The sequence below is a fragment of the Lissotriton vulgaris genome, chromosome 6, assembly GCF_964263255.1.
Source record: "Lissotriton vulgaris chromosome 6, aLisVul1.2, whole genome shotgun sequence".
Lineage (NCBI taxonomy): Eukaryota > Metazoa > Chordata > Amphibia > Caudata > Salamandridae > Lissotriton > Lissotriton vulgaris.
In genome coordinates, this window is record NC_141694.1 from 890,249,584 (window position 1) to 890,262,953 (window position 13,370).

At 40.1% G+C, this 13,370-nt stretch overlaps 1 protein-coding gene across 3 annotated transcripts in view; it reads left to right on the forward strand.

The window, feature by feature from the left end:
- The window catches only part of RASGRP3 (RAS guanyl releasing protein 3), a 643,233-nt gene that overhangs the window by 442,534 nt on the left and 187,329 nt on the right, over positions 1–13,370 (forward strand). For all 3 annotated transcript variants that reach the window (XM_086926878.1, XM_086926879.1, XM_086926880.1), the window contains one exon: positions 3,518–3,595. In XM_086926878.1, coding sequence (XP_086783004.1) covers positions 3,518–3,595 — 78 coding nt within the window. The remainder of the gene's footprint in view (positions 1–3,517; positions 3,596–13,370) is intronic.

Genomic DNA, 13,370 nt, shown 5'->3' on the forward strand with positions numbered 1-13,370 from the left:
TTAATTTCATCCTGTGCAATATCATATGTTTCCAAGAACAATATGCTGAATCACTGCCGGACCCCCGGGTTGTCGGCTGAAGAGCTGTGTATCAGTGTAATATTATGTTACTGTCTCGTTTTAGCGACAGCCGTTCCCTGTGGTTGTAGGCCCACAAATGTATTACTGCAACTATAAATAAAGGTTTTTTTTAAAAAAAAATGTACCGACTACCAAAACGTAATTACTTACCTGTTTTAGATAGAGGTCCCAGTGCTGAACCCAGGAGTCCAGTACTGAATTACAAAAGTAACATGAACATATTTTACCTGCAAAATGAATTTTCTTCCATAGGAAACTATTGACTGTTTTTCTGTGAAATTTCTTCTAAGTGTCGATTTTTACAAACTATAAATATTCTTTAAAAATCGTACCAACTACCAAAACGTAATTACTTACCTGTTTTAGATAGAGATCCCAGTGCTGAGCCTAGGAGTCCAGTACTGGATTACAAAAGTAACGAGATCCTTCTTTACCTGCAAATTGAATTTCCTTCCTTAGGATAACATTGGTAATTTCAGCTGAAAAAGTTGTGTGTCAACTTTTAAAATACGATAATATTCCTTAAAAATCACTACTGTAACCAAAACGCTTTTACTTAACTGTTTACAGCTCATGTCCCTTGACTGGATCTAGGATCCAGACCTGTGGTTAGAAAAGTAATCTACAAAGTAACTAATTGCATTTAGCCAGAAATTCCCATTGAGCTCAATGTTGCATTGTGTTTGAAAATGTGTTGCCAATTGCAACAAACTGTAACTATTGCATTCAAAAAGTCTATAGCCTATTTGAAAAGTACTTAACTAAAGTAACTCATCCTGAGAAAGTATATTTTGATACCTTGTTGGTTTTAAAATAAAACAACTATATCTTTTGATACAAAACCATTGGCCTAGAGTTCAGTTCTTGAGTGTGTGAGACTATTTGCTGACTGAGTGTGTACAACAAATGCTTTACACTGTCCTCTGATACTGCCTTACTGCTCGACCAAGCTACCACTTTAGAGACTAAGGTTATATCTGACTTTAGCCTCTGCCAAACCTCTGGGGACTGGGGACCCTATACACAATGTACCTTACTTTTGTCCAGTATATATAGAGCCACTTTCCTACAATGGGTTAATGTGGCTGCACTATCCACCGGAGCCCCTCTCTCTCGATTTAGTCAGTCTGGGCTATATAAGTCAGTGAGAGCTTCAAATCTATTACTTACTTCCAGGTAGGAATGGACTTGCCTACTTACAAGGTTATGAAGTGGATGGACAATTTGTTGGGGCTTTGGTCTGGCCTGCTTGAAATGCCTATAGAAGAAGCCAACGTTTTAAGTAAATAAGTGAAAGTTAAGATAAGGAAGGAGAAATTATGTATGAAAGACAATGCCAAGATTGGGAGTAGTGATGAGCACCATTAATTTTAAGCTAGTATAACATTGTAAGACTAGACTGCAATCATGTTTTCTTTTCATTAACTGTCTGCATTAAATTGTTTCTCTGTGTAATAACAAACTTTGACTAAATGAGTTCTAGGTGAACCATTGTTTTGTTTAGTAATTATATGCACAGGTTCCCATTGGGTAAGGGATGCTCTGGTGAGCCACAGTGTACACAAATAAGCAGTGGCCTTTCTCAGAGAAATCCATCTTGTCAAAGGCTTGAATAAACCAGAACTCATTTCCCCCATCATGAAAGACCTTGAGTTGTTCTCAATAGAGGCCAGCATCTCATTTAAAACTGGTATGCATTCACCAAAAGTCCCTACTCCTGAGCCTTCCACCTCTCTCTCACACATCAACAAACACACACACTCATATATGAGAGACAAATTTGGGATCACCAAATAAAACACGAATATCACAAATCGCTTAAGATGGAAAACTAAGAGGACCAAACCTTCTCATGTCTAGATCCCAAAATCTGAAAAAAGTAAAGTAAAGTTCCATCAGAGTACATCCGATGGAACACAAACTCCTATCCTTCTGGAGAAGATTCGAGACACACCAATTAACAACCTATCTGAAAGACTGAACACCCCAAATTAACCATCAAACGCTGATCCCTTGGGCCAGATGTACGACCATTGACTTTTGCGGCTCGCAAAAGTCAATGTACAACAGTGTCTGAGACACTGTTTGCGATTCCCAATGGGGTTGCAAATTGCATGCCTCATGTATATTAATGAGGCTGTCGCAATTTGTGCCCCCAATCGGAATGGTTGGCACTCCCAGGGATGGTTGCCTGCTAGGGTCAGCAGACCTCCATGCCTGGAAATGCTTTTAAAAAAACAGTTTTTTTTAAAAACTGCAGCCAGTTATCCTCAAAGGGAAACTGGATGCATTTGAATAATAAAAATGCAACTTTTCATTTCCATTTTTTAAGGGAAAGCAGTGACCCGCGGTACCACCGCCTGCCCTTAAAAAAATCTGTGCATGCATTCCCAAAGGGGAAGAGGAACCCTGGGGACCCCTTCCCATTTGTGAGTGCTTTACCACCCTTCTGAGAAGGGTGGTAAACTATGAGTATTTTGCAACCGCAATTGCGGTCGCAAACTATTCTTACATAGCCTTTGGGGGTCAATATTAGGAAGGGAATGCCCCTTCCTAATAGCGAGTCACTAAACACTATTTTGCGAGTCGCAAATTATTTGTGACTCGCAAAATAGGGTTAATACGTGGCCCACAGGTTTTTTGCATGCGCAAACGGATCTAAAACCCATTTGCACATGCAAAATTCCATCGTACATCTGGCCCCTTTTCTTTTATTATCACCATTACTGGTACACTTCTTGTGTACTCGTTGAATTTTCTAGTTGCAGCACTCTGTTGCCCCTGTGACTAGGCCCACGATAATGACATACATTTAATGAAAAAATACCGAGTGTTGCTGAGATTCCTAAGCATTAACAAAAAGCTATGTGAATTGCTTTATATCATCTCAACAAAGAGGTGACATTCAAATTTCAGAAAAGTAAACGAACAGTGATCAGTATATGCAAAGTCTTTTCAGAAAGGCAGCATGTGAAGCAATGTGTGCAATCTACAAAATCGACGCCATTGCATCGGACTTCTTGCAAATTATTGAAGTTTCATTTAGGCATAAATACAGCTCTCGCCCTTGTACTGTTCAGATAGTCCAAGATGGCTGATTTTTTAAACCCTCTTAGTATAATCAAACCAATTAGTACAAACCTAGAGAAGGAATGTATCAAATATGTCAGTCCTTTAGCATATGGAAGGCAGAGTCCTATTATGGAGTTGCTCTAAAAGTAACCGCTGAATAATATTTATTATCTTCTCTTAACCATAAAAATTATGCCCTTGTAAGATCTTGTTGCATAGGGAGGCTGAATCTCCTAGATGCATACGCCAATTATTGTCATTGCCCTTGAATTAGAAACCTACATAGGGGAATGTGCTTATCAGTAGAAGTCAAGATGATCCTTATTTCACTGTGATATCTCCTTTACATTCTTTGTTTACGCAGCTTTCCCTGGACCTGTATCACACGGAGGATGACATCTACAAGCTTTCATTGGTGCTAGAGCCAAGAAATCCAAGATCGGTGAGACATTACACATTTTTTTATAAACGTACATCATTCATGGATATTAAGTGGGAGGAGCGGTACAGAAGTATTACCAATCTACCATAAAGCTAACATGTTTGTGAAGGTGAAATGTACATGTATGTGGCTCCCAGAACATTTTCGCAGTTTTCTAGTAAGTATGTGTATTTCTCTATTTACTGCCTCAGATAGCATTAGGACATGAAAATTCGACGGACAATGACGAGGGAAAATTAAATAAATAATTAATTTTCCATCGTTGATGAACCTGCTTAAATCACTGTTAAAATATCTTTGCCAACCTTGGTCTAAGATAGGGTTACCTCCAGATTCCTTGGTAGGGTATGATCTGCAGCACAGCAAAGTTTGCTGCACAGTTTCTTTTAATGTGAATTACTTCACTTTTATGGTCCATGGTGCTTAGCACAGACCAATGGAAGCGTGTCTCTGAAAGACAGCCACCTTACTAGAACTTAAATTCCTTTATTGACTTTCCTTCTAAATCTTTGAATCCATTCAGGCACTAATGTTTGCGGTGTAAATTGTAAGTTGAAAAGGGCATTAACACTGAATCCTACACTGCTTTAGTGCAGGAACTGAAGGATCAACTTTACATAATGAAAGTAACAGGGATCGGGTATTGCTGTGCAGGGGAGTCACCTAAACAACTTAAGTGTGTATGTCACACCTTGAAGTTGCTAGGTCCAAAGTGCTGTACTGCAACACAAGCCAGCCACCGGCTGAAGAGCCATTCACAGGGAACAGCTCTGTTGTACTTGTGAGGGTAAAACATTTTGGAGTTGATTACTATGTGTAATGATTGATTAAAATATGTGTTTTGTTAAGGCACTGCAAGAAACATTTCTGCTTGCAATACATGAAACGAGATACAAACTTTGTATTGAACAACGTTTAAACGAAGTAAATGCTGCACCACAGAATTCTCTGTGAGAGAGTGAAACTTGCTTTCAGCTGTAAAAAATGTGATTAGAACAGGAATCGAATTTTATTGTTAATTATATTCATGTAACCTAAAAGTGCTGTGAGAAACCCATCACTGGGTATGTTTTGTCTCAAACGTGTCCTTTCCAGTCCAATTGAGATAACTGCATGTTTTCGTCCAAGGTATTTTAGAACACATGAGTAAAAATAAACCACTATAAAGGCTTCACTTGCTCAACCTAATGTAGCAAGTAAACTCTCAAAAGTATGAATTCCGCAGCAAGGATTATATATTTTAGCATGGACAGTGAAACAATCACGTAGTCCAGTGCTATATAAATCACAGCTAAGAAAAATTACATTAAAATGCACCATTTTGCATTTTTCTAAGTTAATTTTAAATTGTGTGTTCAGTAATGTTCTACCCTGGTCAGGTGATTAGAAAAGCCAATTATATTTTGTGATGTGAATGTTTTAAGGTATAGATCTTCCTGTGAAATATCCATTGTTTCACTGACAAATAACCCACTACTATTAATAGCCCATAAATGATTATGTGTAGCAATTTAAAAATACTGAAACCTATTTGAACCAGAAAAGAAGTTAGATACTGTTTTTGGGCACTATGTTTTAGCTGAAAACCCCATTGGAAATGTCCAGGGTTATTTGAAATGTAAATTTTTATTAGGCTGATTTCTAATCCAGTGCTGTGAGTGTACATGTTGTCAAATCTAATAAAACCAGAACAAAGAGGAGTATTCCTTGTGGAACTGTAAGGCACTATACTGCCTAGATAATGTATCTAGTTTCAAATAGCATTCATATCATGTTTAGCTTCTGTCTTCCGAGAATATTAACTGCTTAAGGGAATTACATGTGGAACTGTATTTTATCCCACCCCACTTAATTTCTGTACATGGCTGGAGCCTGTTTTAAAAGCCCATTTGCTTAACTATTTTGTCCTTGAGTTCTTTCAGTACTAAGGAGGAATACATTTCAATATTATTACCTCCTCACTTTGAGGTTCATCTCTTTATAAACACTGGAAGCCAGGCAACTTCTGCAAAAAATTATGTTAAAAAACATATGTTACAAACATCAGATAAATGCATACAGAATTTTGTTTTCAGTTTTGTGTGGTCTGCCCACTACAATGTTTGCATGGTTTAGTTAAATTTACCCCCAGATGTTCTTTGAAGATTCTAGGGAACTGTTGTCAATCTTCCTGCACTAGTCAGCAGCGCTATTTATGGACTGATTGCATGTATTGTATGTATAGCATATGTGCACATATTGGGTAGGTCCGGGAGGTACAATCCTTATAAAAAATCATGTTGTATATGACCTATTATGTAAGTCGCCTACAGATTAATATTACTTAATTCAGTAAGTGTGTTACTTGTGGAAGCATAAAATGTGTATGTCAGCACACTGTTGAATTCCGGCCAACTCAAGAAATGAGACTCATTATTTAGCAAACCCCATTAAAATTTATGGTGTATGGGTTCAAGAAATGAGACTCATTATTTAGCAAACCCCATTCAAATTTATGGTGTATGGGTTCAACTACATCCCACAAGGTGCATAACCCTTTCAGCAGCTCCTCCAGCAAATACAGTTGTGGTACTAATGACAGCTGAAGGTGAGCACCACCACCACTAATGCATGGATATCAAATGACCCCTTATTTGGTACATCCAACAGTCCTTTGCCCAACCTTTGAGGCAGAGGCTGGGGCAGAAGCAGAGGAAGAAGAAGAGAGAGAACAAACAAGTTCATTGACGAGTTAGGTGGGCTGGGTGCGCCTGACCTAGAGAGATATTATAGAGTGGCCCAGGCCGCGCACCTGCACACATGGATTCATGGTGACAAGAACATCCCACACGTACGGTTGGAACGGCTTTTCGCGGAACCTCTTCCGCTCCCAGCCACGGTTTGTACTCCGGTTGATCGTAGGGTGGGTGCATTGGACTCGATAACGGCTACAAAGCATGCTTGGAATGCCTTACTGCAAGCTAGGGAGGAAGTGCTGCTATACTCCCCTGCGATGGCGGTGGAGTGGCTGCAGTGGCTGGCCCCTATTGGGGACAGGAACGTACTCCGAGCACTGAATGAGCTGGGGCTTGAGACTGCGGGAGATCTGTTTGAGGATGGTAAGGTCAAAACGTGGGATCAGGTTACACAAGGAGTTGAGGGCCCGACACTGCTGCAGAGGTTCCAATTCCACAGACTTAGAAGTGCTTTGAGAGACGTCCTAGGCCCAGAGCTAGCAGAGCCGCCAGATATTCCAGAACTCTCATACGTCATAGCAACAGCGTCCCCACAGCATTTGGCGACGCATCTGTGCAAGAGCATTGTCTCCTACAGAGCGCAAGATCCTTCCAGGGCCCGACTGGCTTGGCAGACTGACCTCGAGACAGAAATAGACGACTCGATGTGGGCGTATTGCTGTGCCAACACTAGAAAGGTGTCTCTGAACGGGCGACACAGGTTGGTACACTTTAAATTCCTACAGAGAGTGTATTATACTCCTGAACGCTTGCATCGTTATGGCCTCAGACAATCCCCTGAATGTGAGCGCTGCCACGCTCCGGTGGCGGACTTTCTGCACATGGCGTGGAGCTGCAGCAAGATATATGAGTTCTGGGAGGCGGTTATTTCGGAATTAAGCGAGATACTGGACCATCAACTACCGATGGATCCTGCTCTGGCGCTACTGGGCTATTCAAGGCCTCTGCCGGTGGCGTGTAGGAGGTTGGCGGACATGGGACTGTTGTTGGCGAGACGTACGGTGGCGCAGTGTTGGATGAGAGGGCCGACCCCGACCAAAAAACGGTGGGCCAGGGACATGGTATACTGCTGCACACAAGCAGAACACTACAGCAAGCTTCTCCCTCCCACCAGCAGGCCGAAGAACTTCTGGGGCTTATATACCATCTTCAGAAACACCAGGGAGGACACAGTGGACACACAGCGGGCAGAGGGGGAGGATACACAATAGTGGACACACACACAATACACTCATGTGACCTCAGTCGAGGAAGGGAATAATTTGAGTAGGGAGACAGGGCGACGGCTGGGTGGAGTATTGAAGCCTGGCTGTCCTGGGGCGAGAGACAGACAATACTACACAAGGGAGGTTCCACAGGGCAAGGTCGACACTTACCCTGCTTACTCAGAAGGAGGTACACCTGGGGCGAGAGGGACGGACACCAACACAAGACTACACATGGCACTACAAACAACAGACAGGTCAGCGAACTGGTAGGACAGCGAGAGGGAGGGGGGGGTTGGGAGTTCTGTGGGAGTTTTCTTTCTTGTTTGACTCTGGAGGGGGAGGGAAGTCCACTGTAGGGGGGGGGGATTTAAAATACAAAATACACCTGCATTTCTAGCTTTACAGCATACGACCTACATAACCTTCCTTCTGTGAGTATGAAGACATTATCATGTGCGCCGTCATAACGTCGGCGGAAGTTTGCGATTGAGCTGCCCACTATCAGATGATGAAGCGCCGCCGTACCCCCGGGTTGACGGCATCAGGCTGTGTACTTCGAATGGACTGTTTATTGTCTACTTGCATCATTACACCTTTATCGCATCGCCGGCCCGGGAGGTTGTAGGCGAAATGTTGTGTGTGACTTGAACCATGTTAATAAAGGTGATAACATTTTTTTTTTTTTAAAACAAGTTCATTGACAACAACCAGGATCCCAGATACAGACCAGGAGCCAAACAGCCAAATAAAACTAGTTATAAACCTTTTCACAAGCATCCTGACCAAGGATGAAGGTGAGGTCCTGCAGAAGGTCTGGGATGTGTACCTACACCACGTGCAGACCTGTTTCAAATGACACGGGTCTACAGGAACAGTACCTTCTCGATTTACTGGTATGGGGCAATTGACCACCAAACCATGTCTGGTGTTCATGATTTCTCAAAGAGACTTCAAGGTCTCAGTAGAGTACCTATGTAACTATAAATTGTGTTAGTCTATATCTCTAAAAAAAACAGTGTTATAAACTATATCCTCAAACTCTACAGCTCCACCCATAAGTGAAAATATTTGCAAGAGGAATGCAGCAAATGAATTTACAAATATTTTAAAGGGATAAGCAGCATGTCCCTTCACCCTCACTTCCTATTCGGAACACATCTGCAAAAAGATATGTGTATACCGTGAAATAACTCCTCTCACAATAGAAATTACTTGTGCCATGTTAGGAAACAGATTCAATAAACATGGGACTCAGAAGTCTAATGGGGAATAACCTTTTAACAGTAAAGCACTTAAGAAACCTTTGTTAAATGGTGCTCCCTATTTAATAGTTAGAAGGTAACATGTAAAATTGGTCTTTTAAGTGTGCAATCAGAAACTAGTAAAAAGTATAGTAAAGCCAAACATTGAAGCACCAATGTTGCGTAAACTGAGTCTTTGGATCAGCTCTACAAGGTTTATTTTTACAAGCATGGGTGATAAGAGTGAACTTAGGTCAATGCACCAGGTCTGACTGTGTAAAACGGGTTATGATAGGCCAACAAAACCCCACCCAGTACATAGTTGAGGTGGTGTTAATGCTTTTGGGTTACTAACAGGGAGAAGTTTTAATCCAAACAATCATTCATTAATGATTTACACACTCATGAGCACTAGAAAAGGAATATGTATTTCAACATATTTATTTTAAAATATTTCTATAAAAAAGACCCGATGAAGTGTGCATAATATATACAACATCACAGAAGATAAAAAGCAGCTAAGCTTTTCAATAACAAGTTTTGAAAACAGGGAAAACAGTACCAATATAATTTATATTGCTTAACACCCTCACTGTGCTATTTCTAAGCACTGTGCTATATCAAGCAGATGAATAAAAAATAAACCTGAACTTTGAAGGTGGTCCACATGCCTGTACAACAGGATTTGTTGCCTGGATGGAATAGATTGTTGCCCATTTCGAGCACAAGGCTGAGTGATAGGAGATTGCATCTACGCAAGAATACAATCTGGGCACCAGTTTGTAAAGGCAGAATGGAATGCTTCACAGAGTCTCAGGAGTCAGGATGGAATCTGGTGCTGTGCTCAGCTGGATCTGCGATTTATGTCTTCAATGTGGGTGAAGTTTCTTTCCTAAGTTGTCTAGTGGCAGTCCTGATATACTGTATCTTATCCGAGATGGAATTTGGTATGTCACCTTTGGACTGTTGTGACATAATCATATACATCAGTGGGTGTACCAATAAGGTAAAAATACATCAATATAGACGTCAACATACACTACATTTTTGGGGTTATGGTTGCTATTGACCTTAAAAGAGGCAACTGTCCCAGACTGATGTTGCACTGTTTTTTGTCTATTTCATGATGGGAGGAGATGCCATATTTTAGACCTTGGAAGTTAAAGACCCCCTCCCATTTGCTAGTCAAAATGGAATCTTAGCCTGCACATATGGAGTCTTCATTTATGTGTTCAAGAACCTAAAACAAAATTAAAATATTTTGGAGGGAAATAGTCAAAACATTTATGACATATCTGGAATTATGTCTAAACTAAATAATCACTAAATTATCATTGAACGTGTTTTTGAAATTCTTTATACATTTACAGAATAAAAGCACATGACAGAAATGTGCATTTTATGAAATAGCAATGTATCACTTGTTACATGTACATTAACTTGCCTTCACATTGAAATGAAAATGGGTCTCTGAGCTGGAAGATACGATCCTTATACATTATCCTGTCTAACTTTATGTAGTAGATAGGGCTTTGTGTCAAAACTCCTGGGTGGTTACATTAGAACAGCCATGTCTCACCCATGGAATGCCCCCTTGATGCACTATAGCACATACTAGCGTATAGCACTACTTTGTATTACTGTAGGACACACCAACACAGATCAGGATATTCATTAGGAACGAAATCCCAACACCGCCCTTTGCGCTGGGCTTGCGTCACTTTTGTGATACAAACCTGGATCAAAGTGTCAGTAAATGTCCTCTGAAGTAGCCAGTTCATAATCTTGAGAGCCCAGTGTCCATTATTTTAGTCTCCTTGTGGTAGTTTCACAAGATTGTACAGTTATACAGTTCTTTTCCAGATTTATAGCATGAGAAGTTTCATTCAGTCAACCACAAGTCCTAAAGTCAGTTGAGGGAATGTAGGGTAGGGATGATAGTCAATATAAAATGTAAAATATATTCTGAAATCCTAGAAAGAAGAATAGAAAAAAATCCTACCAAACTTAATCCACCAATTACAAACAGGTTTTATGCAAGCAGCAGGTTTCAAGGAACAGCACATGGTTATTATGCCAGATCATAGAAAAAGTAGAATTGCTTAAATTATCTACAGAGGCAGTGCCACTGAATGTGGAGAAGGCATTTGATAAATGTATACATTCAGTGCTATTTCAAGTTGCTTCATAAACAAGTTTCATCAGAATGACTTTAGTTCTATATGACAAGCCAGTAGTGAGATTGAGTGTTCTAGGTATTTCTATTGAACTCTTTTTGGTTGGGCCAAAATACATGACAGGACTATAGTCTTAGCCCCTTATTATTCCTACTACCCTCAGAATCCTTCCTCTTGTCAGTTAGAGATGAACAGAGAATGATGGGTATAAAACTCAATACGTACATAAATAAAGTGGTAGATTGTCCATATAATGCCCTCATTATTACTGCAGATACCCAAACCTTAGTTCCTGTAATACTGGACATTATTATGAATTGAATATACTCTTAAAAACAAAGCTGAAGTCAGACTATTGAATATTACTTGGACATCAGATGTACTATACAATAAAGGCTTATGGTGGCAAACGTAAACACTTTTGAGTTGGGTTTAATGGTCAGTTAATAGAAACAGCCAAATTCTATGGAAATACATTTCAAACAAGGTAAAACAACCACAAAAAACTTTTTAGCACTATCAGCAACAGGTCACTTATTTATCGTAATGATAATTTGTGTATTAAAACTCTGAAAATGTGTGGATCTATTTTCCTGGATAATTATCGCCTGAAGGTCCCTCTCAAAGAGTGTACACACTGTTCAAAGTATTGGAACTATGGATATTTTGACCACAGTTTTAGATTCATTTCAGGGTTTTCATTAGGACGGTGTCAGAGACACTGGGAACAAAAGCTTTTGTATGAAAAAGGAAATATATTTAAAAAAGTGAGATGCTGGGCTAAAGATAGTGGCCACCACTATAATTGTGGTCAAAGTAAAACCTTAACTTCTTACTTTAGAAAAATTAAAAGTAAGCATGTAACCAACTTGATGCTAGAAAGAGAATGAGAGATTGTACAAACCTTATCCAATCAAGAAGAGAGAGAAAACCTCAAGTTCTACTACTTAGAGAAAATAAGATGACTAGCCTGAAAAGACGATAAAACTGAATTATTATTGGATTCACCTGAATCTCATTTTATTTACAACTCTTTCTGGTAGCCCCATCACTTTTTCATATATGGTTCTATATCATAAAATCGATGGCAACAATATTGATTTGCAGGGGTGTGGTTTAACATAGAATGTACTCTAGCATTTCTCCCCGGAGGCCCCATGGAATCGCCACATATCCTGCAGCAAATAGCAGCAACTGTGCTCACAAGCTCACTTGGGACCACAGCAAGGCTGGGGAAACCATATTTTGGCTTAATGTTCGGCCTGAGCTGAGAACGGTGGATAAGGGGGAGGACCTGAATGGCAGCCATGCCCTCAGGCAAGATGGCAACAGAGACGCCTAGAGGCAGGGAGTGACAGACAGGGGGAAGATGATGGTAGTGGGCTATGACTCACCTTCTGCCAGACAATTGTTTCAGAAAGAGGATGGTTTTCACTCTATTAGAACACAATTCCTTACCAACTTATTAGGTATGATTCGTCCAGATAGGTACACAGTTGATGTTTCACTGATTGTGGCGCTCTTGTATAACTAACATATGAGCGAATAGTGAGTTGTTTTGGACCTTTTGCCAACAGTATGAGTAACGGTTTTCACATTTTGCATACAAGAGGAGGGGTTTCACTCTATTGTTGTGACACGTTGTACCTTCATAAATCGAAGTCCCACGGTCTCACCCTTTCTGACTGAGTCACCTTGCATGCACACTATTGGTGCAGGGTCTTTTCTTATGCTAATAAACCACCAGTGTTTATATGGGCAATGAGATGTGATGAACTCGGATGATGATTTTCATTGTTTTTCTTATGCACAGGTTGAATTACTGGTAGTTCTTCCTGTTACCCATGTGAACTCACTATTATGTGGTGAGTTACTCATTGATTGTGGTAGTCATATGGGGTAAACAAGTTGACAATCCCTCCCTCATGGTTCTTACGTGCAATTTAACTTCAAGCGATTCCACGCTGACCTTTTCAAAAACTGTTATGACTTTTTTCAATCAATGCATACACCCATTGGGAATTTTACAGTGTCTTTTATCTGTGTTCTTTAGGGAACTGTGTTGTCTGCACTATGATCACTTATTTTCTTTAGTGTTACACTTGATTGGAGTCAAGACATAATAAGATGCAAACTATATCACTCTTGTATTTTGTCTTATTTGTAATTCATTTTGGTCTAATGAATACGTCTGAGTAACTCTGGGTTCCTTCTAAGACACATAAGAACGCACCACTTTTGAATGAGACCATAGGACAATTGTTATATTATTACATACCTACCTTGGGCCACTTGGGCAGATGGGGTTGTCCTTGTTATTTAAACACACATCTATGTCAACAATGGCATGAATGGCTATTGCCAAAATTATAGTCTAACCTCATCTTTTATACCTCTTTGTGGCCAATCCTATA